This window comes from Astyanax mexicanus, chromosome 20 (genome assembly GCF_023375975.1).
Source record: "Astyanax mexicanus isolate ESR-SI-001 chromosome 20, AstMex3_surface, whole genome shotgun sequence".
In the NCBI taxonomy this organism is placed as follows: Eukaryota; Metazoa; Chordata; class Actinopteri; order Characiformes; family Acestrorhamphidae; genus Astyanax; species Astyanax mexicanus.
The window spans coordinates 310,001-336,143 of NC_064427.1; the positions used below are offsets into that span (position 1 = coordinate 310,001).

The window sequence follows — 26,143 nt, forward strand, 5'->3', positions numbered from 1 at the left end:
GGTGAGACAGACGAGAAGAGATGATTCTTAACTTGTTTCTTTCTTTTCTGAAGACGGTAATTAAGACCCACCGCCACCATGTTTAACAGCAGAGAAAAAACATAAACTATCTTTTTTCACCTTAACACGACCTTAGAACTGTATAGAATATACAAACTGAAAAGACTACAGAAGAGTTATGAAATATATCCCCTCTCTGATCTCTTATCTTTTCTCATTTACAAAAATGCGAAATCTCCATCTTCATCTTCATCTCCATCTCCATCTTCATCTTCATCTCCATCTTCATCTTCATCTCCATCTTCATCTTCATCTCCATCTTCATCTCCATCTTCATCTTCATCTCCATCTCCATCTTCATCTCCATCTTCATCTCCATCTTCATCTCCATCTCCATCTCCATCTTCATCTCCATCTTCATCTCCATCTTCATCTCCATCTCCATCTTCATCTCCATCTTCATCTCCATCTTCATCTCCATCTCCATCTTCATCTTCATCTCCATCTCCATCTCCATCTTCATCTCCATCTCCATCTCCATCTCCATCTCCATGGTGTAACTGGTGTAACTGTGCTGCAGGTGGATGAGAAGCAGAGAGCTCTGGTGGAGTTCGGGAGGTTGTTGGTGGCGATGAACGCTCTGGGGTTCTCAGCTGATGAGCAGCGGGCGATCTGGCACGTCCTGGCTGGGATTTATCACCTGGGTGTAGCCGGAGTCTGTAAAGGTGTTTAATCTCTGATTGTGTTTAATCTGTATTAAATACAGCGTCTGTATTAAATCTGATTTCTGAATGAAGGAGTGTAACTCTGTCGTTTCTGCTGCAGTGGGCCGGAAGCAGTTTATGAGTTTTGAGAGTGCGCAGGAAGCCAGCAGGATTCTGGGATGCGAGGGGGAGGAGTTTCACACCGCCGTGTTCAAACATCACCTGCGGCAGCTCCTGCAGAGAGCCACCGGCGGCGCTAGAGAGCGGCACAACACCGAAGAACAGGAGGAGGGTCAGATAAATACATACAATATATATGTGTATTATGACATATTATATATTATGATATATTTAATATAAATATAATATTAATGCAGGGTTTATTATGGGTAATCGTGTGTTTCAGGTCCTAAGCTGAGTGCGGCTCAGTGTGTGGAGGGGATGGCTGCTGGACTTTATGAGGAACTCTTTACTGCTGTTGTATCTCTGATTAACAGGTACACACACTCACACACACACACACACTATATAAACACTTAAATAACATAACACGTATATTGTTATTATTGTTGTATTATTATACGTTTAATTATAAAGTTACAGTTATAATGTAATTAAATGATTGTTTTAGGTGGAGAATACTGCAGTGTGATTAGTGCTTAGTGATGAAGCCCTTCTTGGGTTTTCAGATTCTTCTTGGGTTCTGTGGTTCTGTTGGGTTTTGTTGGGTTCTGTTGAGTTTTGTTGGGTTCTGTTGGGTTCTGTTGGGTTCTGTTGGGTTCTGTTGGGTTTTGTTGAGTTTTGTTGAGTTTTGTTGGGTTCTGTTGGGTTTTGTTGGGTTCTGAGTTTATTGTGCTCCGTCTCCGCAGGGCTCTGAGTTCTCAGCAGCTGACTCTGGGCTCGGTGATGGTGGTGGACGCTCCGGGTCTGCGGAACCCGAGACACAGCGGGGAGGACCGGGCCGCCGGGTTCTCAGAACTCTGCCATAATTACCTGCAGGAGCGTCTGCTGGAGCACTGCTTCACACACACCTTCACCAGCACCAAACACAGATACACACAGGTACCGAGAGAGAGAGAGAGTGTGTGTGTGTTTATCTATACTGTGAATACAGCGCAGCCTGTTAATACTGTGGTGTGTGTGTGTGTTTGTGTGTGTGTGTGTGTGTGATGTGTGTGTGTGTGTGTGTGATGTGTGTGTGTGTGTGTGTGTGTGTGTGTGTGTGTATAGGAGCGTGTACAGGTGGATTTTGAGAGTCCGGAGATCAGTCCGAGAGAGGTGGTGAGCGCTATAGACCAGCCCGGACTTCAGGTAACCCTCTTACTCTCTGCACCACCCAGTGCTGCTGTGGGTCACGTGGGTGGAACGTGGGCTAGGTGGGTCTCAGGTGGGTTTTAGGTGGGTTAAGGTGGGTCTCTCATCATTACAGCCCACCTGAATCCCACACTAACCCCACCTAGACCCCGTGTGCAGTGAAGAACTCAGGCGATCGTCCATCAGTTGGACCAACATGGAGTTTTCTGGTTCCTATTTGTGCTCCTCATACCGACCCACAGAGCATCATTACACTCTAACAAGAGATAAAGTAAGAAATCTGCTTATATAGACATACATGTGTGTGTGTGTGTGGTGTGTGTGTGTGTGTGTGTGGTGTGTGTGTAGGTGCGAGGTCCTGAGGGAGATTCTCGGGGGCTGTTATGGGTGTTAGATGAAGATATGTCGACTCCGGGTTTAACAGAGAGCGCACCTCTCGAGAGGATATGCGGGTATTTCAGTGAGACAGGTACTCAAATACATACACAATTACATACTCAATTACAAATACTCAACTACATACTCAGTTACATACTTAACTATATACTCAATTACAAATACTCAACTACATACTCAATTTTATATTCAACTAAATACTCAATTACATATAAAATACTGAACTACGTTTCTATATACAATATAAAAGAGTAATAAACGTGATTTTAGAGGTGATTAATAGTGAATGTTCTGATCTGCAGTGCGTCAGTGTGAGCAGCCTCTGCAGTGTGAGATCGCTCATCTGATGGGTTCTGATCCGGTTCGATATGATCTCTCCGGCTGGTTTTCTCTGGTCCAAAACAATCCATCTGCCCTCAACGCCATCTCCATCCTGCAGAACTCCACCGTGTACGAACTGATTTCATCTTTTACTTTGTTTCTTTTTTTATGTTTTTGTTCATTTTTATTTTAATTTCTCTTTAATTTAATGTATTTTTATTGTCTGCATTTTTAAGCTTTACAGGTTAATTTTTAATATAGAGTATATGGATTATGGATTATAAAATTATGTGTATTTGTTTCTCAGCGGGGTGGTGAAGGCGGTGTTCGGGCCACGGGGTTCGGTCCCCCCCCTCTGTCGGGGTCTGGGGGGTGTTGAGGGGGGGTCTCAGCGTTCTCTGGAGCGCAGCGGGACGGTGAGGAAGACCCTCAGTGGGGGAATGGCGGCTCTCAGGAGACACTCGCACTGCATCGCTGTTAAACTACAGGCGGTGAGGAACCGGCCCAAACCCCACCCAAACCCCACCCAAATACCATTTACCCAAACCCCACCCTAACACCACCCAAACCCCACCCAAATACCATTTACCCAAACCCCACCCAAACCCCACCCTAACACCACCCAAACCCCATTTACCCAAACACCACACACTCTTTTCACAATAACATGCCAGAAATCATAAGCCATAATACTAATACTAGTTACTAGTTTTGGCATGTGAGTGTATGTCTTTTGGCCCCACCCCCTGCAGGACGCTCTGGTGAATCTGATTCGTCGAGCTCAGCCCGTGTTCCTGCAGTGTATCAGCGCCAGGACAGATGGAGGCGGCTTTGATGTTCCAGCGCTGAGAATCCAACTGCACTCCACCCACCTGTTACCTGCCCTGCAGCTGTACCGCACAGGTACACACACACACACACACACACTCTACACACACACACACACTATACACACACACACACACACTCTACACACACACACACACACACACTCTACACACACACACACTATACACACACACACACACACTCTACACACACACACACACACACACTCTACACACACACACACACACACTATACACACACACACACACACACTCTACACACACACACACACTCTACACACACACAACACACACACACACACACACACACTCTACACACACTCTACACACACACTATACACACACACACACACTATACGCACACACACACACACACACACACTCTACACACACACTATACACACACACACACACTATACACACACACACACACACACACACACTCTACACACACACACACACACACTATACACACACACACACACACACTCTACACACACACACACACTCTACACACACACACACACACACACACTCTACACACACACACACTCTACACACACACACTATACACACACACACACACTCTACACACACACACACACACACACACACACACACTCTACACACACACACTCTACACACACACACACACACACACACACACACACACTCTACACACACACACTATACACACACACACACACACACTCTACACACACACACACACACACTCTACACACACACACACACACACTATACACACACACACTATACACACACACACAGCTAGTTTACCAGTTACACACAACCACTGACATCTTTTAAAACTATTTTATTACTTAAGGAAATAATCTTTTCATTGTGGCTGCTCTCTTTTCCTAGGCTACCCGGAGCACATGTCTCTGAGTGATTTCCGCTGCCGCTACCAGGCCCTGTCTCCTCCGGTGATGAAGAGATACGGCTCTGTGTTCATCACGCCGGACGAGAGGAAGGTCTGAAGTTCTTCATATAATTCTGATTAATTAATGTTCCCATTTATTTGCATCTTAATATTATCTATAGTTTTATATAACTTCAGTTATAGACTGGATAGTTAATTTATTATTAGTATAAAATATAATAACAGATATCTCCACTGTAATTCTGACTAGTTTAGATATTAGTAATATTATTATTACAATTCAAATCTCTATTTGTAGGTGTTTAAATTTGTAGAGATCTAAAAGTAGTTTTTTAAATAAACCTGTTTAGAGGAACAGGTTATTGATTAGACCTCATTGATATGAAAGATAGCATCACAATCGCGTCTTCAGTAGAGTGTGTGTGTGATTATCCCCTGATTTCAGGCGGTGGAGGAGTTACTGATGGAGCTGGATCTGGATAAGAAGAGCATCGTTTTGGGAGTGAGCAGGGTGAGAATAAACACCTAGCAGCAGCAGCGGTGGACGTGTTTCCTGTGTGTGTGTGTGTTTTAATGTGTGTGTGTGAGTGTGTGTGTGTGTGTGTTTTAATGTGTGTGTGTGTGTGTGTGTTTTAATGTGTGTGTGTGTGTGTGTGTGTTTTAATGTGTGTGTGTGTGTGTGTGTGTGTTTGTGTTTTAATGTGTGTGTGTGTGTGTGTGTGTGTGTGTGTGTGTTTAGGTGTTTATGAAGTGTGGAGTGCTGAAGTCTCTGGATGTGCAGAGGGAGGGGCTGGTCAGTAGTTGGCTGGTTCAGATGCAGGCCTCGTGTTTGGGGCACCTGGCCCGTCAGAGGTATCGCCGCATGAAGGTAAGACCTGTTCTAATAATGCTGTATAAAACATAAATAAATAAATAAATATAATCAAGAGGGAGATTGCATGAATTTTTGCACCAGGAGTAAAGCAGCATAAAGTTATCCAAAAGCAGTGTGTAAGACTGGTGGAGGAGAACATGATGCCAAGATGCATGAAAAAAAACTGTGATTAAAAACCAGGATTATTCCACCAAATATTGATTATTTCTGAACTCTTAAAACTTTATGAATATGAACTTGTTTTCTTTGCATTATTTGAGGTCTGAAAGTTCTGCATCTTTTTTGTTATTTCAGTCATTTCTCATTTTCTGTAAATAAATGCTCTAAATGAGAATATTTTTATTTGGAATTTGGGAGAAATGTTGTCTGTAGTTTATAGAATAAAACAACAATGATGATCAGTGTGTGATGATCAGGTGTGATGATCAGTGTGTGGATCAGTGTGTGATGATCAGTGTGTGATGATCAGTGTGTGATGATCAGTGTGTGATGATCAGTGTGTGGATCAGGTGTGAGGATCAGTGTGTGATGATCAGTGTGTGATGATCAGTGTGTGATGATCAGTGTGTGATGATCAGTGTGTGGATCAGTGTGTGGATCAGGTGTGAGGATCAGTGTGTGGATCAGTGTGTGATGATCAGTGTGTGATGATCAGTGTGTGGATCAGGTGTGAGGATCAGGTGTGAGGATCAGTGTGTGATGATCAGTGTGTGATGATCAGTGTGTGATGATCAGTGTGTGGATCAGTGTGTGGATCAGGTGTGAGGATCAGTGTGTGGATCAGTGTGTGATGATCAGTGTGTGATGATCAGTGTGTGGATCAGGTGTGAGGATCAGTGTGTGGATCAGTGTGTGATGATCAGTGTGTGATGATCAGTGTGTGATTATCAGTGTGTGATTATCAGTGTGTGATGATCAGTGTGTGATGATCAGTGTGTGATGATCAGTGTGTGGATCAGTGTGTGGATCAGGTGTGTGGATCAGTGTGTGATGATCAGTGTGTGATTATCAGTGTGTGATGATCAGTGTGTGGATCAGGTGTGAGGATCAGTGTGTGATGATCAGTGTGTGATGATCAGTGTGTGGATCAGTGTGTGGATCAGGTGTGAGGATCAGTGTGTGATGATCAGTGTGGCTGTTCTGAGATCAGGTGCAGCAGATGGCGGTGAGCTGTATTCAGAGGAACGTTCGCGCTCTCGCCGCCGTGTCTCGCTGGAACTGGTGGAAGCTGCTGTGTAAAGTACGTCCTCTACTGGACGTCAACAAGGACGACCACAGGCTGCGAGCCAAGGAGGTACTTACCATACCTGTTATTACCTGTTATTACCTGTTATTATCTGTTATTATCTGTTATTAACCCTTTCACACCTGTGACAATTACAGTCGACATCACATTTAAAAAAAATGTTTTGTTGCACATAATACTATTTGGATAAACCATGAACCAGCCAATAGAAAAGTTCACAAGACTATTAAACTGTAGCTTAGCCCCGCCCACTGCCCTGAAGTAGAAACAACACTCAACTCAACATTACAGCATGGAAGCGTTAGGGCCAACGAGCCAAATAAAAATCTTACTATTCACAAATTTTCACTAATGTGTTTTTTTTTAAGAAGGAAGGTATCTCAATATCAAATAAATTTGACAAATATATTTTATTATTATACCACCATTAGTTCTGACCCTGTTTGTGAGTGAGTGCTGTTATCAGCCGGTAATGGCACTGTAACTAGGTCTCTCCGATATCGCACGTTACGGCGCGAACCTCGAGCGTATTATTGCTTATTTTTTATTATTTAACTGCATTTAGCTTCATTGTAGCTTCAGTTTTTTGTCTTCCTCTCTTTTCAACTGAGTTTAAGATCTGATTTTGTTGGTAAATGTGAACGCAGGATGAGATCACGGCCCTCAGGAGACGACTGGAGAAGTCTGAGAAAGAGAGGAATGAACTGAGACAGACTGCAGACAACCTGGAGACCAAGGTCTGTGTGTGTGTTTCAGTGTGTGTTTCAGTGTGTGTTTCAGTGTGTGTGTGTGTGTGTGTTTGTTGCTGTATCATTGTTCCGAACACTCCTGACCTTTAAATGACAGGAATCTCCCTCAGATATCTGACCCTCTTCCTGCGCCGGACTGATGAATCCACTTTAATAAATCTGCATTATGATAATCTCAGATAAACTCGTACCGCTGTAATCCCGCTGATACCAGAGCTGATGAATGGATGGCCCTCCAGTTCAGACAGTGATGAATTACGGTAATGACGAGGCTAATGCTCTGTGTGTGTGTGTGTGTGTGTGAGCAGGTAACGGCTGTGGTGTCTGAGCTGAGTGATGAGCGGTTTCGTGGCGAGGCGATGAGCCAGGCTTTAGACACCGAGAGATCAGAGAGACTTCGGTTAACCAAGGAGAACAAAGAGCTACAGGTATCTCATTATCTCAACATCTCATTATCTCATTATCTCATTATCTCAACATCTCATCATCTCACCTTCTACACTTTAACTACTGTTAACATAACCTCTCTCAATCAGAAAAAAATAAGAGATCACTTAAAAATGATGAGTTTCTTTGATTTTACCAAATTAAAACCCTCTGGAATATAATCAAGAGGAAGATGGATGATCACAAACCATCAAACCACCAAACTGAACTGCTTGAATTTTTACACCAGGAGTAAAGCAGCATAAAGTTATCCAAAAGCAGTGTGTAAGACTGGTGGAGGAAGAGAACATGCATGATGCAAACTGAAATTAAAAACCAGGGTGATTCCGCCAAATATTGATTTCTGAACTATATTCAAAACTACTTTATGAATATGAACTTGTTTGTTTTTTTCTTTGCATTATTTGTGTGTGTGTGTGTGTGTGTGTGTGTATGTGTGTGTGTGTGTGTGTGTGTAGGCGAGGCTGGATCAGGGTAAAGTCATGCTGGAGGCTTTAGAGAAGCAGCTGGAGGAGGAGAAACAGAGAGTTAAGAGTAAAGAGGCTTTAGGGGGCGTGGCCACAGGTAATACTACACAGTTAACATGTAATTAACATTTTACATGCATGACTTTTATTTTGAATTATATTTTGAATTTCTTATGTCAGGTCTTTATTAATTACATCAGTTAATATGTCTTGTCCTGTATTTGAGCTGCAGGTTTATGTGATACAGAACCCTTTTTTCTCCAGTAAAATAAGTTATTTATATTCTGTGAATTTGAGGGTTTGTCCTCCTACATCTCCCACAAGACACCTGGAGAAGCTCCTGTTTTCTCTCTACTGCACTTAATAATAATTCCAGATCAGAAACAATCAGGAATTAAACCCAATTTCTGCAGGTTTAAAAATAAAGATGTAAAAATTACAGTTCAGGAAACCTCCAATTATATTTATTATAATTTGACAATTTGCAGATTTACTTTAAATCCGTAAAGTATTTTCTTTTACACTTACAATTAGGATTTTTGATAACGTTTCTTATCCAACTTAAAAGCTTTTTATGTATGCTCGACTAGAAATCTTAAAGATATTAAGAGGTTAGACATACAGAACACAAATAGAATTGTATATATATATTATATATTTTTAGAAGCATGCAGTGCACATATAATCCAAACATATAAAAAATATAAAAACATGTATCAGATTTGATTTTATCTATGAAATGAATGATTTAAAATCTGAATACTGTGGTGTTTGATATAATTTAGGAGTATAAGTTAAACTGTTAGTATGATATAATAGTGTATTTATGAGGTGTGTAAATGTTCACTAGTGCTGGTGTGTTCAGAGAGTGAGCTGCAGCTGCAGTTGGAGTGCGCGCAGACGGAGGTGGAGTTTCTGAGGCGGCGTCTCCGTCAGACTGAGGAGAGACTGGAGGCGGAGAAAGAGACTCGAGAACTTCTGGACACCAAGGTACAAAAGACCAGAGGAGTGAAGAAATCAAATAAATATTTTAACTGGAGTAATTATTTTTACATTTATACACAATCATCTGAAGTCTCTACTCCACATCTGATTGTGATTGGATGTAGAGAAATATAAACATATATCAGGTTTAACTCGATTTATTGTGAAGCACATTTTATTGAAATACAAATATTATTATTGCATGATATTTTTTCATCACACAGATTTGTTTTTATTCTATTTTTCTTATGCTAACCTCCTGCTGCCTCTGGGTGGCGCCTGTTTCCTGTGTTCTCTGTGTCCTGTTTTCTCTGTGTTCTGTGTTCTCTGAGTGATTGGGTGTCTCTGTGTTCTCTCTGTGTTCTCTGTGTTCTCTCTGTGTTCTCTCTGTGTTCTCTCTGTGTTCTCTGTGTTCTCGCTCTGTGTTCTGTGTGTTCTGTGTTCTCTGTGTTCTCTGTGTTCTCTCTGTGTTCTCTCTGTGTTCTCTGTGTTCTCTCTCTGTGTTCTGTGTGTTCTGTGTTCTCTGTGTTCTCTGTGTTCTCTGTGTTCTCTCTGTGTTCTCTCTGTGTTCTCTGTGTTCTCTCTGTGTTCTCTGTGTTCTCTCTGTGTTCTCTCTGTGTTCTCTGTGTTCTCTCTGTGTTCTCTGTGTTCTCGCTCTGTGTTCTGTGTGTTCTGTGTTCTCTGTGTTCTCTGTGTTCTCTCTGTGTTCTCTCTGTGTTCTCTGTGTTCTCTCTCTGTGTTCTGTGTGTTCTGTGTTCTCTGTGTTCTCTGTGTTCTCTCTGTGTTCTCTCTGTGTTCTCTGTGTTCTCTCTGTGTTCTCTCTGTGTTCTCTGTATGTTTTGTTGTGTGATTGGGTGTCTCTTGTTTTCTCTTTCTTCTCTGTGTGTTCTGTATGTTCTCTGTGTTCTCTGTGTTCTCTGTGTTCCTCGTGTTCTCTGTATGTTCTCTGTGTTCTCTCTGTGTTCTCTCTGTGTTCTCTGTGTTCTCTCTGTGTTCCTCGTGTTCTCTGTATGTTCTCTGTGTTCTCTGTGTGTTCTCTGTGTTCTCTGTGTGTTCTCTGTGTTCTCTGTGTTCCTCGTGTTCTCTGTATGTTCTCTGTGTTCTCTCTGTGTTCTCTGTGTTCTCTCTGTGTTCCTCGTGTTCTCTGTATGTTCTCTGTGTTCTCTCTGTGTTCTCTGTGTTCTCTGTGTGTTCTGTTGTGTGATTGGGTGTCTCTGGTTCTGTCCGGCTGCAGGTTCTGGATCTTCAGGCGCAGTTGGATCAGTCGAAGCGTTCGGGGGCGGAGCTAAAGCGTCAGTGTCGGCGCGTGACCTCTGACCTGCAGGACGCCCGCGTGCTGATCGACAGTCTGCAGGCCCGAGCGCACGAGCTCGACCGGAAACAGCGCAGGTCTGCTGATCCCCCCTCAGCCCAAATGTCACATTAGCATAGCGGTGATTAGCATTCATTACAGCACTGCGCTAATGTCCCCTCACCCCCCGTCTCCTGTCTCCTGTCTCCTGCGTGTGTGTGTGTATGGTGTGTGTGTGTGTGTGTGTGTGTGTGTGGTGTGTGTGTGTGTGTGTGTGTGTGTGTATGGTGTGTGTGTGTGTGTGTGTGTGTGTATGGTGTGTGTGGTGTGTGTGTGTGTGTATGGTGTGTGTGTGTGTGTATGGTGTGTGTGGTGTGTGTGTGTGTGTATGGTGTGTGTGTGTGTGTGTGTGTGTATGGTGTGTGTGTGTGTGTATAATGTGTGTATGGTGTGTGTGTGTGTGTGTATGATGTGTGTGTGTGTGTATAATGTGTGTATGGTGTGTGTGTGTGTGTGTATGATGTGTGTGTGTGTGTATAATGTGTGTATAATGTGTGTATAATGTGTGTGTGTGTGTGTGTGTGTGTGTGTGTGTGTGTATAATGTGTGTGTATAATGTGTGTATAATGTGTGTGTGTGTGTGTGTGTGTGTGTGTATAATGTGTGTGTATAATGTGTGTGTGTGTGTGTGTGTGTGCAGGTTTGACAGTGAGCTGACCCGAGCTCTGGAGGAGGCTGAAAGTGAGCGTGAGCAGAAGGACAGGGCGGTTCAGGAGAGCACGGCTCTGGGGGGCGAGATCTTCTCTCTGCGTCGGGTCCTGAAGGTACGGCTCAGGGTCACGCCTCCACCATATGTGACTCCGCCCGTGATCTTGCTCTGTCCTCTGAAGATATTATTTAACATTCATTATTTAATGCAGCGTTACGCAGCGTTTTTAGTGTTGATAAGAACCTGTGTGTAGATACACCGGTCTGATGGAATCATGGCCACGAGTCTTACTGACCTTTTAAAATTCTCCTTCTGCTAAAATCCACATTTTATTGTTGTTTATGATGCTGCACATGATGAAACTCTTCCTCAGCCTCTTCCTCATTGTTCTGCAGCAGCTAGTAAAAGAAAATATTCAGCAAAAAAAGAGTCGATCAGGAAAAGCACCGTGTCTACATCAACCCGTCAATTACTATTCATGGCCCCGCCCACCTCGAATCGGGACCGCCCACAGGCAGAGCTGAAGCCGGGCGGCGACGCCATCTCGTCAGATAGGAGACAACTAACAGCACTAGGAACAGCATGCAGTTCATTCCTTGTTATTTGTGCGAATAACACATCAGTGTTTATATACTTTACCCAGTAATTCAGAGCTAAGAAACAAATGGGTAGAATTAGTCTATGGAGGAAAAACACCACCAGCCAAGTACAATTGAGATAGGTAGGTGTAAAAACAGTTTAGAACAGTTCTGTTTACACTAGTTAAAAATAAAAATCGACTCCGGGGTTTTGTTTGTTCCAACTGCCTGGACGGCTCTGCTGCAGCTCAGCCAACAAAACCCTGGGGTGGATTTTTTACTTTCTGGACCTGGACTACCCTCCTCTGTGTGTAACTATAGGTTTAAATAGGATCTCCGGTGGATTTGGTGTTTTACAGAGACTAGATCAGTTTTAAGACTAGGTCAGTGGCTGAACTGCACTTAGCAGGGCATTATTACACATGTTGTAAAGTAACATATGACATTAGTGTAAAAATGTCCGTGTGTGTGGTGTGTGTGTGTGTGTGTGTGTGTGTGTAGGAGAGTCAGGTGGAGGTGAATCACCTGCAGCAGCAGAAGGAGGAGTTGTGCGCTCAGATCCGGGATCTAAGTGTTCCTCTGAACCTGAGTTCTGATTCGGTACCGGAACTGAAGAAGCAGCTGAGGGAACTGGACACCAAGGAGAAGGAGATCAACCAGGAGATCACCAGGATGAGCGCTAAGATCCAGCAGCAGGAGCAGGTAACCGCGCCCACTTTCCCCTCAGGTTACCAGAGCCCGACCCAATACCCAACCCAAACTCGGCTGGGCTGTGAATTCCCAGCGTTAGCGCTGTGATGCTACTCGGCAATGCTGCATCAGCAGCAGTTCAAAAAGAGGGGGAGTCTGACTTTGCATGTATCAGAGGAGGTGTGTGTTAGTCTTCTTCACCCTCCTGGTGTTGGAGCATCACTAGTGATAGGGAGATACCTAATGAGTGGGTTGGGTTATTTGGTTGAGCAAAATTGGGGAGAAAATTAGAAATAAAATGATAAAAAGAAAAATGTGGGGTTTAAATGGGGCTCTGGCTCATAATGGGCTTATGGAGCGGGTCGGGTGGCGGCTTGGATCCTGATCTACAGTAAGCTCTAGTCCCAGTACTTTTGTCTGTATATTGTGTTGTATAAGAGAAGAATAGACTCTAGACTTCAGAAGATTAAACTCTCTTAAAGAAGAGAGGAGAGGTTCTCCAGATCTCCCATTACAATAAAAACAGATACTGAAGTTAATCAGACGCTACGCTCCCCACAGCGTCCTGCAGCGTCCCGCAGTGTCCCGCAGCGCCGGTCTGATTACTAATCTAAAAACAGCAGCGGTGAGCGGAGCTTCATCAGCTTTACGCTGTGATTGGACACTTAATAAAGTTCCTGAGCTAAAAGATTTTGGACACGGCTGTGAGCTGCAGCAGTGATGAGCTCCACGCTGGGGTTTATGAGGTCGCTCTGCAGCACAGTAAAGCAGGATGACTCAGTGATTCCCCCCCATAAACCCTCTAAACCACCCCCCAACCCTCTGAACCACCCCCCAACCCTCTAAACCACCCCCCCCAACCCTCTAAACCACCTCCCAACCCTCTAAACCACCCCCCAACCCTCTAAACCACCCCCCCCAACCCTCTAAACCACCTCCCAACCCTCTAAACCACCCCCCAACCCTCTAAACCACCCCCCCCAACCCTCTAAACCACCCCCCAACCCTCTAAACCACCCCCCAACCCTCTAAACCACCCTCCTGTCTATCTGCTCCCTGAAGATCCATCTGCGGTTGGAGATGGAGATGGAGAGAATGAAGCAGATCCATCAGAAAGAGCTGGAGGACAAAGACGAGGAGCTGGAGGACGTGCAGAAGTCTTCACAGAGACGGGTGAGACCGAAGGAGACTAATAAAAACAGAAAACAGTCAGAAATGTTGTGTTTTTAATACTGGAAAGTGGGTTGGAAATTTAATATAAAGGCAATAATAGTTTGCACATAATTTTAAAGGTGCTTTTTGTTTATAAATAAAAAATATGTTTTATAAAAATCTAGTTACCAAAAAACAAAATCATAATCTCGAAAATCTTATATTTGAAGATTGTTTTAGAATATCGACCAGCCCTAGAATACAGTATCTCTAGGACAGTGTCCATATCCTGATAAGGTATTGATATGATGTGTGTGTGTGTGTGTGTGTGTGCAGCTGAGGCAGTTGGAGATGCAGCTGGAGCAGGAGTATGAGGAGAAGCAGATGGTGGTACATGAGAAGCATGATTTGGAGGGATTGATCGCCACTCTGTGTGAACAGGTAACACCAGCCAAACACCCTCAACACCTGTCCTATACAGTCACACCCCCGTCACATCACTGTATCATATTTAATATTATTTACAAACAAAAAGAGTAGATCAGGTGAGCTCTGTCTTTGGTGGATTGCTATTGTAACGGTGCAGCTACCTGGACGTGTCCAACAAACTCTTCTCAGCAGAGGAAACTGAGCTGCTGGTTGACACTGTGAAGGAGCTCCAGCAGCTCATTTACGGGAACAGCAATGTTATTTTATTTACTATTCTGTTTATTGTTGATGTAAAAGTTGGGTTTGTGCTGCTGTGTGTTCATGTGTGTGTAATAAGTGGGGGTGTACGCTCGGCTCGGCACGGCGCCTGTGTTACCGAGATAGCGATGAACGTCTGACTGTTGGCGTCTGTCTAGGTTGTATTAGGTCAGTGGAGCTCCTGTGTTTTCTGTTACCAAGATAAACAAGATAAAACTCCAGAAATGTACCTGAACACACCTCATTTCCAGAACACCACGCCCATCAGTGTAGATATATTCAGAAGATCTGCTGCTGTTTAAACCAGGCAGGAGGAAGATAGGAGTGAGAATAGACTGCTGGTGGGGTGTAAGATAGTGATGAGCATTGTGATGTAGTGTGTGCAGACTGTAACCTCCACATGCTGAAGGTTATTGGAATCATAATTATTAAGACTCAGCTCATCTGAGGGTCACTTGCATTCTCCTGCTGTGTAGCCAAGCGTGGAGTTATAGCCACCAATGTTCTTATCAGTGTGTGTGTGTGTGTGTATAGAGTGTGTGTGTGTGTGTGTGTGTGTATAGAGTGTGTGTGTGTGTATAGAGTGTGTGTGTGTGTGTGTGTGTGTTAACCTGTCAGTGTTCTGCTCATTCCCATTACCCAGTTGTATGGATTGCAGCTGACCAGACTCTTTCCTCAGGCCTGATTCTGCACCAATCACAGCGCAGCGTCCTCCCTATTCTTTACGACTCTGTTCTTCTCCTCCAGCAGCTCACAGTCCATTACCCCCCCCGCCGCCGCTTTACCCCCCCGCATTTCATCATTACCCGCCAGTCCGGCGTGTTCTGGGAACATTATCTCTGAACTGGCTCTCGCTGCTCTGTGATTGAAATAAAGTGAGCTGGCCCCGGTGGGCACAGTAATAAAAGTTGGCACGGTGGCAGCGTGCCCGAAAGTCATAGAATATATTTAACTATGGATTAATACTGGATGTCAGTGAATATTAAAAACTCCTCTTTTTCACTCAATAAAAAGTAGAAATGGTGCGTTTAGTGCTGCACCGCTGCACCAGACCCAACCAGCTCACCATATCAGATCACAATTTAATCAGCTGTAACAGGATTCACTGACCTTCAGGTCTTTTTAACAGCTGTGAAAAAACAGGAAGTGACATCACTGACGATGCCCAGCCTTTCCTCTGCCGGCCCACTCCAACTCTATAAACCACACGATTAGTTTAAACTCAAATTTTAATAAATTAAGTCTGTTTTATGGGAACATATACCTTTAAACTGAGATCTTTGAGTTAAATCAGCTTATAAATACTGAGTTTAGTTTGAGTTGCCATTGACAGATTATTTTCCATTGCATTCTGACTCAGTGTCTGACAGAAACTCACCATCAGTGTGTAGTCATTCCCCCCTGGGCTACATTAGGTAAAACTTGTAGATGATCTACAGTATTATGATGATGAACTGCCTGAACTCTACTGTGTTGTAGGCTGTAAGAACAAGCATCATTTTCTGAGCTGCTACAGCTACTATATTATACTATACTCTACTGTTCTTTCTATGGCATTTCCTTCTTTATCTGGTTTTCTATTAGTATTTTAAATCTGTATTTTACTTAAATAAAATAGAAAAAGAAGATTAAACACAAATCTATTCTATTTAACTGAGCAGTACGTTCAAAGTCTCTCTCTCTCTATCTCTCTCTCTCTCTCTCTCTGTCTCTCTCTCTGTCTCTCTCTCTCTGTCTCTCTCTCTCTCTGTCTCTCTCTCTGTCTCTCTCTCTCTGTCTCTCTCTCTCTCTGTCTCTCTCTCTGTCTCTCTCTGTCTCTCTCTCTCTCTGTCTCTCTCTCTGTCTCTCTCTCTCTCTGTCTCTCTCTCTCTGTCTCTCTCTCTCTCTGTCTCTCTCTCTGTCTCTCTCTCTGTCTCTCTCTCTCTGTCTCTCTCTCTCTCTGTCTCTCTCTCTCTGTCTCTCTCTCTGTCTCTCTCTCTCTGTCTCTCTCTCTGTCTCTCTCTCTCTGTCTCTCTCTCTCTGTCTCTCTCTCTCTCTCTCTCTCTCTCTGTCTCTCTCTCTCTCTGTCTCTCTCTCTCTCTCTCTCTCTCTCTCTGTCTCTCTCTCTGTCTCTCTCTCTCTGTCTCTCTCTCTCTCTGTCTCTCTCTCTCTCTGTCTCTCTCTCTGTCTCTCTCTCTCTCTGTCTCTCTCTCTGTCTCTCTCTCTCTGTCTCTCTCTCTCTCTGTCTCTCTCTCTCTCTGTCTCTCTCTCTGTCTCTCTCTCTCTCTGTCTCTCTCTCTGTCTCTCTCTCTGTCTCTCTCTCTGTCTCTCTCTCTCTGTCTCTCTCTCTGTCTCTCTCTCAGGTGGGTCACAGGGATTTTGATGTGGAGAAGCGTCTGCGTCGGGATCTGAAGAGAACTCACGCTCTGCTCAGTGATGCTCAGCTGCTGATCTCCTCTCTGGATGAGGCTGGGCAGTGCCAGGCTCCGGGCACCAAGGAGCAGCTGGAGAAACTCCACTGCCAGGTAGAGTTCAGATCTGTACTGCAGCGCCCAGAGCATCACTTCCAGCCAGAGCCCACCCAGCACAGAGCACAGCACGGACGTGTGTATGAGTGTGTGTGTGTGTGTGTGTGTGTGTGTGTGTGTGTGTGAGTGTATGCGTGTGTGTGTGTGTGTAAGTGTGTGTAAGTGTGTGTGTGTGTGAGTGAGTGTGTGAGTGAGTGAGTGAGTGTGTGTGTGTGTGTGTGTGAGTGAGTGTGTTTGGTACACTGTGTGTTGTTCAGACTCATGGCTGGGGGAGATAAGTGCCCTGGGGGCGTCTCTGTCAGCATATTAGAGAATTTCTCTGCTGTCTGAATCATTGTTCTGTCAGATGGAGTTTTAGTGCAGCTGTGGAACAAACTGTTCTGCATTTTATTACTTTTCATCTTCTTTTGTGTTGCATTTGTTATTTTTCTCTTCTGTGGATGGCGTTCTCCTAATGCTGCACCATTTAACACACATATACAGTTATGGCATATCAGTGATTTTCAATATAATCTCATTGATGAAAATAATAATGCAAGAAGTTGATAGTTGTGTAATCTGTGTGAATGTAATGATAATATTTGATTATGAAAAAATTTGAGTGAAAAAATAGAAGTTTATTGGGGTAAAACTGTTGAGCCGGATCAAGACCAGCTAGAGGAGGTGATCTCGTTCCCAAATGAACTCTGGAGTTCTAGTTCCGACCCAGCTATCAAATATACTCCTTTTATTTGATGTATTAGCCAGATAATTACCACAGCTATAACACGCTGTCTCTGCTGCTTCATTCTGTTTACATATGTGGTCTGTGCAGCGTTCACTGCTCACAGCTGCATGACTCTGTGCTGAACATCCCATTAAAAACACTGTGTTTAAAAGCGCTGCAGCAAATTTTCATTATTCTGTGTTAAAGCAGTTTCACACTGTACAGATATACAGATATACACTCTGTAATACAGAATCTTCTCTCTGTATTTAATTTCTCGCTCCTGCACCAGACAGCTCTGACCAATCAGATGAGCCGATGTGCTCGCGTGGTTTATTACTGGTGTGTATTTTGGTGTGTTTAGGTTTATGCCTGTGTGAAACCAAACCAAACAGAGGGAGAAACTGAAGCTCCAAATAAACAAACTCATCAACTGATCTGGACCATAGAAACGTTCACTTTAACTACAGGTGTGAAAAAACGCCTAAATTGGTCAGTTTGACCAGATTGACCTATATGTTTTTTTTTCCTAATATTTAACAATATAATCACAATACAGATTCCCTCTATTTTTTCTAATTTCATTCTTGAAGTATTTTAGAAAAACAGGGTAGAAGCTTTTAATATTTTAGTACAACAGGGCACAACCAGCCTCCAACCACCCTTTGTTTTTTTGTTTTTTTATGTGTGTGTGTGTGTGTGTGTGTAGCTGGAGGAGAGCGAGGCTCGGCGTCTGGAGGCTGAAAGTGTTCAGAAGACTCTGGCGATGGAGCTGGAGAACGCTCAGATGGAGCTGGAGAGCATCTGCAAACACAAGAGTCTGGTAGGAGTTTCTGTTTCTACTGATCCTGAACCGTAACTCTCACAGCCGCTCTCGCTCACAGCCGCTCTCGCCTCTCAGGTGGACGAGCAGCTCGCGCAGCTGCAGTACGAGAAGACTGACCTGCTGAAGAGGCTGGAGGAGGACCAGGAGGACCTGAATGAGATCATGCAGAAACACAAAGCCCTTATAGCTCAGGTGAATTCACCTTCTGTAAATAACCTGCGGGTATTTTTCTCTGTGTGTGTGTGTGTGCGTGTGTGTGTGTGTGTGTGTGAGTGTGTGAGTGCGTGTGTGTGTGTGTGTGTGTGCGTGTGTGTGTGTGTGTGTGTGTGAGTTTTCACACCTGAAAGTCTGGAGCAGAATACAGCCAGGCTTGACGTGTGTTTGGGTTTAGTTTATTCTGTTAGTTTTATTCACACTGCAGATTAGTGATTAAAATCACTAAACAACTTTACTACATCCTGACATCATCACCTGTGTGGGCGGAGTCTCACTATACTGTTTAGGATGTTTCTGAATAAAGGGGGCGTCAAGGAGCCACAATACTCATATAGAGGCCGAGTGTTATTTCAGCACCATTTTCACCATGTTTAAACATCTCAATGTGATTTTAAAAAGCTTAAAATCACAGTAAAATCTATAGAGTTCATTTTGTGCTTTTACCCAAAACATTAAATCTGCAATCAAAATGTTAAGAATCAAATGTTGCAATTGAAAATATATATATTTAAATATACTTATTTTTTAATATACTTTTTTATCCTTTGCAGTTATTTGAAATGATTTATGCTTGGATTTTTGCCAGTTCTGTTGGATTCTGTTTTCACTTTTGTGTTTTTTAGTTTTTGCAGAAAAACTCTTTTACTTCTGGAATCTCTCGTTTGTTTCTGCTTATTTGTTTTTCCTTCTATATATAAATAATCTGTCATTTTGATTGCAGATTTTATATTTAGTGTAAAACTTTTGGCACAGAATTAACTCATAATCAATAATAATATTCTTCCCAATTTTACGTGCATTTTTACTGTACATATAGAAAATGAGTGACAGGAAACTGGCATTTCAGCATTTTAGGGGCCAATCAGATTTCAGCTGGGGCCCCTTGAACCACCAGTGCTTCACACTGATTGGTTTATAGAATAGCATTACCGCACCAGATTCTGTAAGTTACCTGTCAGCAGGTGTTGTGCTGAATTGTGTCTCTCTGCCAGAATGCGTCTCTATTCCTGGAGTGCAGGTTACAGGTAACAGATTCCCCTCAGACTGAATTCCGCGGTTCAGCACCGTTCACACCTGCAGTTTTAATTCAGTCTAAACTGATCAGTTCTGAAATAAATCCAGCTGCTCATTCGGGTTTATGTCTCCAGTCCTCCAGTGACATCACTCAGATCCGGGAGCTCCAGGCCGAGCTGGAGGAGGTGAAGAAAGAGCGGCACAGTCTGCAGGAACAGGTGAGACCAGAGAAACCACTTCACTCATACTGACAGTAAAGGGGAACCCAGTTCCCAGTTTTGAATATTAATACAAAATTTAATACAATTTAATCAGGTAAAATAACTGAGCAGCTCATTCACTTTTCTTTTTGTCTTATTGTATTAAAGAGAGAAAACCACTGTAAATAATAATGTAATAAATTAAACACATTTAATGATGTAACACAAATTACAACCGCAATTTCATAACCTGTATTTAAACATTTTTTATAGAAATGGTGTAAAAACTAGTTCTATAGTCCTGTTCTCGTCCTGTTCTGTCTCTCCTGTCTGTCTCTGTGTTTTTCCTGCCCTCATGTTTGTTTATTTACCCCATGTGCTCTCCTGCACATGGCCCTGTGAGTTGCTCCGTGTCTCAGCCCCAGCCCTGTGTTCCCCTGTGACTCTCTGTAGCTCCGCCCCCTTGTTACTTGTCACCAGGTGTTTCCTGTTTCCTGTTCCCTTTCTGTGTGTGTATATATATAGCCCTTCAGTTTCTCTGTGTATGTAGCGTCGGTTCTTGTGCGTTTTACGTCGAGTCAGGTTACATGTTTCTTTGGTTTTACAGTTTATGTGTACTCCATATTACATGTTGGTTTTGTTCTGACTCCCATCCTGACATCTATAGAATATAAAACCTTTAATTAAACATTTGATTGGTTAAAAAAGTGGAACAGTTTTAACATTAGCTAAAACTAGAAAAGCTAAAAGCTAAAGATTGGCCACAGTGACGATACTCACAAACTTACTGTTATTGAGTTACTGAGCCTCCAGTTCGTTCCAAGATGTTTTCTATAAAAAAAACATTATTGTAAATACAGATTATATCTCTTTATTTGAATCTGCCGTTGGCTCCTCCCCTCAGCTCCAGACGAGTGTGGCGCGAGTGCAGTTCCTGGAGTCGTCCACGGTGGCGCGAAGCATCGTGAGCAAGCAGGAGGCGCGAGTCTGTGACCTGGAGAACAAGCTGGAGTTCCAGAGAGGACAAGTCAAGAGGTTCGAGGTCAGTATGAACACAGTCTATTCTCACTCCTATCTTCCTCCTGTCTGGTTTAAACAGCAGCAGAGCGTCTGAATATATCTACACTGATGGGTGTGGTGTTCTGGAAATGAGGTGTGTTCAGGTACATTTCTGGAGTTTTATCTTGTTTATCTTGGTAACAGAAAACACAGGAGCTCCACTGACTGAATACAACCTAGACAGAAACCAACAGTCAGACGTTCATCGCTATCTCGGTAACACAGGCGCCGTGCCGAGCCGAGCGTACACCCCCACTTATTACACACACATGAACACACAGCAGCACAAACCCAACTTTTACATCAACAATAAACAGAATAGTAAATAAAATAACATTGCTGTTCCCATAAATGAGCTGCTGGAGCTCCTTCACAGCGTCAACCAGCAGCTCAGTTTCCTCTGCTGAGAAGAGTTTGTTGAACACGTCCAGGTAGCTGCACCGTTACAATAGCAATCCACCAAAGACAGAGCTCACCTGATCTACTCTTAAAGGGAGTGATGAGCAAGAGACACTCTGATTGGTTTATTATTTCACGTTACGCCCAAAATTAACCACACCCATCATTAATTAAGAGAATTAGTACATGACTTTTGCTTTGTGTTCCGAGCTGTGCAAGGTGTACTTTTCCCGCCGTTACGATAGCAAAGACACACTGACAGGCCCTAAATCAAGCTGCACAGTTTACTCGCCTATAGATAGACTAAAAAAGGACCCTATATTAGATTATTTATTATCTGGTATTTACTCTCACTCATTATTTAATCAGGTTCTACAGTTGCTGACTGGAGCTTATCTGTTGCTGCAGAGTTTATCAGACATCATCAATAGAAAGGATCTCTGTGAGATCACTATCAAATAGAGCATGTTCAGTGCAGCGCAGGAAAACAGTGAAAGTATTGTAAGTTAATTTGGTGATCTGCTGATCGTAAATAAAGGAAATATTATTATTCTGTGTAATAGGTTGTATAAATGCAGTGACTCTCTGTTTCTTGGCTCGTATATAAACAAGTCTATAGATTTACAGCGTTATATAAGACTTACTCTGTCTGCCAAACACTCAGACGAACACAGTGACCATGAATCTACAGAACAACATCTATTTCTCTATTTTCTGCTCTGGCAGACGGTCTGATATTCCACCGTTCCTTATGTGAACGCTTTATAACCACCAGTTATAAACTCACACATTACATATAACTTTACAAATAAATTAACTCTTTCTTTGCAAAAGTCTAAAGTTTGCACACACTCTCATCTAATTCAGTGTTTTTATGTTTTATTTCTTTATTTAATGTATTTTCTACATTGTAGATTAATATTAAAGACATGTAATCGATTGCGGGACATGTATGTAATTCAGTATTAAAGAGTATAAAAGTATTATTCCTCCACATTAATCTCCTGATCTAAAGCTGATGAACTGAGATGGTGATTTGAGGTGATTTAATTGGGATGAGCTGGAGCTTCACAGCGTGAAGGAAAAGTAGCAGCTATTGTTCAGCACCTCCAGGAACTCCTTCCTTCAAGATGCTGAGAAAACTGTTCCAGGTGACTCTAAATCATGAAGACACTGAGATTAAAATACCAAGAGTCTGCAGATCTGAACTCAGACATACATCTGATACTTATTTACAAGAAACTAAAGTAGAAAACAGATTCTGATTTATTATTAATAAATAATTCAGCATACAGTGTTCTTGTAGAGCATCATCAGTGATCCTTAATAGCCAGTCATGGCTTAATCCACTTTACTGAAATAAGTAACAAGCCTCTAAAACACTAAAATATTCATTAAAAAAGTGTTCTAATTTACATACAATAAGTAAAATTGAGCTCTTTTAAATCACCTCTTTGGCTCTAGTGCAGTTTTTTTTTCCAGTGCAGTGGGCGGAGCTAATCTATTGTTTCATTAGCTTATAAACTTTTTCTTTGCCTTGTTTATAGTATATTCTGAAAATTCTTAAAAATAGGTCTCAATTAGTATTATGTGCAACAGAACATTTGAAAAAAAAGGAAATACATGATGTCTATTGTAATAGATGCAGGGTCTGAAAGGGTTAAACTACCCAGATCACTATTTATTGTTGTTTTTTTGTTGATGTACCTTTGTGTGTGTGTGTGTGTGTGTGTGTGTGTGTGTGCAGGTGTTAGTGCTGCGTCTGAGGGACAGTGTGGTGAGGTTGGGGGAGGAGCTTGAGCAGGCGGCTCAGGCCGAGGCTCGAGAGCGGGAGAACGCTCGGTACTTCCAGCAGAGACTCGCCGACATGAAGCTGGAGCTGGAGGACCTGAGCCTCAGAGAGCAGGAGGGCAGCCGCCGCCGCATGGAGCTGGTATATATAACACACACACACACACATCCTACAACAGCACAGTTTGTACTGGGATACTGATCCAGATCAGTATAACGCTCAGTAATGAAAAAAGTAAACACCCAAAAAAATCCATCAATCTGTTTTCAGGGAATCATATGCTTCTATGAGTCGGTTGGATGCTCCTCTCTTATTGTAACACCACTATAAGGAAATCTGCATCAGCCAGTAGACTTTCTCTGAGGGAGGGATCTATACCTACGGTCTTGTTTAACGTTTAAGCACAACGCAATATAGAAAAACTTTTAATACATCATTCAACACACACACTCACACACACACACACACTCACACACACACACACTCTCACACACACTCTCACACACACACTCTCACACACACACTCTCACACACACACACACACACACACACACACTCACACACACACTCACACACACACACACACACTCACACACACACTCACACACACACACACTCTCTCACACACACACTCACACACTCACACACACACACACACTCACACACACACTCACACACACACTCACACACACACACTCACACACACACACTCACACACACACTCTCACACACACACACTCTCACACACACACACTCTCACACACACACACACACACTCCCACTTATACACCCTTACACACACACATTCTGAAGCACTCCAGGTTATTGGTGGTGAAGGGGAGGGGACACTGGAGATGCGGTTGTCATGGAGATGAGAGGGGTGGGATGGGATTTGTTGTATCAATAACCTTGAGGAGACAATAGGAATTAATCACAGGCCGACAGCGGCCGGCCAATAGCGCGCGAGCAGACCTGCAGACCCACCAAAGAAAATGGCAAGATGAATTATTGAATCAATCCCAGCATGCTCTCTGCTACTGTAATTACAGTCATCCAGTAAAGCCATAACCAAGGCTGATTCAATAAACCTGTAAACAGCCTGTGTGTGTGTGTGTGTGTGTGTGTGTGAGTGTGTGTGTGTGTGTGTGTGTGTGTGTGTGCTGTAATGTGATTAAATGATTGAATGATGATAATAAAACAGATAAACAGAAGGAGTTTCAATAATAGAAACAAAACAGAAACAAGAACACAGTCGTGTCGTTTTCACACTTGTGATAAATGAACGAGTCGCACCCAGAACCGATTCTGCGCTGGTTTGGGGGAGGAGCTTATTATCTTTTAACTATTAACACAAGAACTCCACTGGAACCTCCACCGTGATTTCAGGAATCGATTTCCTGTGTGTAGGATCACTAAAGCTTCGTCTGTTTGCTGCTTTATATTAATGTTATTGGATATAAACATATAGTCCTATCATAGTGTGCTTCATTAAGATATAACGATGGAAAAAGATCAAATAAAAGTGTCATTGGCCATCTGGCAGACAAATACATGAAATTGCATAAACACAGAAAACTAAATGAGTAAATAAATGCAAAAGATAAAAAAAAGTGGAAGCATCACCTTACAAAAAAAAATCAGTCACATAACCGCACACACAGCAACGGGAGCAGATAGCTTCAATCTTAGAGATATCTCAAACAGGATTGGGGGTGATCCAGGTATGTTTTAAAGGATCATGTATTTGCTATTTTAATCCCAAACCAGTTTATCCAGAGTCTTATATTTTAACCGCGCTGTTTAACGATTAATCAAACACAGTTATTTATACAAACACAAAGATCAGATCAGATCGATATCGGTGGCGTCACATCAATGTGGAAAGTAAGGGCGCAAAAATACCAGGTGAAAAAAACCCCTGTGTGTTTTAACATTTTGTGTGTGTAAATTTATTTCTTGCGGGTGCAAAAAGAGAATAATGTGTGCGCTAAACAAAATATCACAAACCTGAAACCTAAGCACACAAAAGACTCCACAAAACAAGGCCATGTGCTTAAAGAGCATGTGACTGGGAACATAAGACAGGAAAGAAGCATGTGGAACAAAAGAGGGAAAAACACAAGACTCGCAAGTTTCAGTTTTGTGCTCGTAAGAAGTAAAGTTACACACATAAAATGTTAAAACATGCAGGTTAATTTTTTTACCTGGTATTTTTGCGACTCTGTCTTGATGTGACGCCACAGGTATCGGCTGATTTTCAGCATTAAGAGAACGGGATATTCCAGATTCATTCATTCAGGTTATTGTCTCTCTGATGCCCCGGGACTACCGCTTGGAGATGCTGCTGCTGCTGATGTTGGAGATGTTTTTTATTATCTGAGGATCTGCTCTGGTCTTATCTTTGTTCAGGAAATGCAGGTGGAGGAGCTGAGTGCAGTGAGACAGACTCTACAGGCTGATCTGGAGACGTCAATCCGGCGTATCGCTGATCTACAGGCCGCTCTGGAGGAGGTGGAGTCCAGCGATGAAAGCGACACTGAGAGGTTTGGCCTTTCTGCTTTTCTCTATAGTTTTATTTAATTCCTCATTAATCAGAATTGTTAAAGAATTAAAGTGAATGCTGTAGTTTGGTTCCCGCTTGTCCTCAGGTCAGGCAGCGTTAGCTGGAATTTACCGGCTCTTGTTGGAGGTCTGAAGTTTTTAAGTTGTTGAGCCGGAGCCGTTTTCACTTTCTCTAATTCCACTTCAGCTGAAAAGGAATTTTCCGCCCCAAAATATCCTGACAGAGATGTCACAGTGGTTTTATAACAGCATCTCCTCCACCCTCCCTCCCTTCAGCAACACAGGAACTCACACAGTCTGAAGCAGAGCTACAGAACCGATGGAGTAAAAGGAATAAAAAGCCCTCAAAACAATTAATTCAGTTAAAAAATAATAAGACATTGTATTTACCTGCCTATTAACTAATGTCTCAGTCAAGTGCATAATTTTTTTTAAATAGGAAAATGGTTTTCTATTAAATTATACACTGACTAGAACTAGTATAATCATATAATCATGCCA

General features: G+C 42.7%; 1 protein-coding gene across 1 annotated transcript in view; it reads left to right on the top strand.

Moving 5' to 3' along the window:
* The window catches only part of LOC103022748 (unconventional myosin-XVIIIb-like), a 39,311-nt gene that overhangs the window by 5,823 nt on the left and 7,345 nt on the right, over positions 1 to 26,143 (top strand). Inside the window, exons 10-39 of the mRNA XM_049469054.1 lie at position 1; positions 581 to 725; positions 826 to 996; positions 1,111 to 1,201; positions 1,574 to 1,766; positions 1,935 to 2,015; positions 2,367 to 2,487; positions 2,717 to 2,864; positions 3,043 to 3,226; positions 3,488 to 3,638; positions 4,469 to 4,578; positions 4,933 to 4,998; positions 5,227 to 5,355; positions 6,512 to 6,655; positions 7,255 to 7,344; positions 7,665 to 7,784; positions 8,262 to 8,367; positions 9,121 to 9,260; positions 10,489 to 10,643; positions 11,246 to 11,369; positions 12,334 to 12,534; positions 13,585 to 13,695; positions 14,011 to 14,115; positions 16,704 to 16,865; positions 18,284 to 18,397; positions 18,476 to 18,592; positions 19,765 to 19,848; positions 20,735 to 20,872; positions 23,036 to 23,221; positions 25,490 to 25,623. The exon at position 1 is cut by the window's left edge and continues 63 nt beyond it. Coding sequence (XP_049325011.1) covers position 1; positions 581 to 725; positions 826 to 996; positions 1,111 to 1,201; positions 1,574 to 1,766; positions 1,935 to 2,015; positions 2,367 to 2,487; positions 2,717 to 2,864; positions 3,043 to 3,226; positions 3,488 to 3,638; positions 4,469 to 4,578; positions 4,933 to 4,998; positions 5,227 to 5,355; positions 6,512 to 6,655; positions 7,255 to 7,344; positions 7,665 to 7,784; positions 8,262 to 8,367; positions 9,121 to 9,260; positions 10,489 to 10,643; positions 11,246 to 11,369; positions 12,334 to 12,534; positions 13,585 to 13,695; positions 14,011 to 14,115; positions 16,704 to 16,865; positions 18,284 to 18,397; positions 18,476 to 18,592; positions 19,765 to 19,848; positions 20,735 to 20,872; positions 23,036 to 23,221; positions 25,490 to 25,623 — 3,822 coding nt within the window. The remainder of the gene's footprint in view (positions 2 to 580; positions 726 to 825; positions 997 to 1,110; positions 1,202 to 1,573; positions 1,767 to 1,934; positions 2,016 to 2,366; positions 2,488 to 2,716; positions 2,865 to 3,042; positions 3,227 to 3,487; positions 3,639 to 4,468; positions 4,579 to 4,932; positions 4,999 to 5,226; positions 5,356 to 6,511; positions 6,656 to 7,254; positions 7,345 to 7,664; positions 7,785 to 8,261; positions 8,368 to 9,120; positions 9,261 to 10,488; positions 10,644 to 11,245; positions 11,370 to 12,333; positions 12,535 to 13,584; positions 13,696 to 14,010; positions 14,116 to 16,703; positions 16,866 to 18,283; positions 18,398 to 18,475; positions 18,593 to 19,764; positions 19,849 to 20,734; positions 20,873 to 23,035; positions 23,222 to 25,489; positions 25,624 to 26,143) is intronic.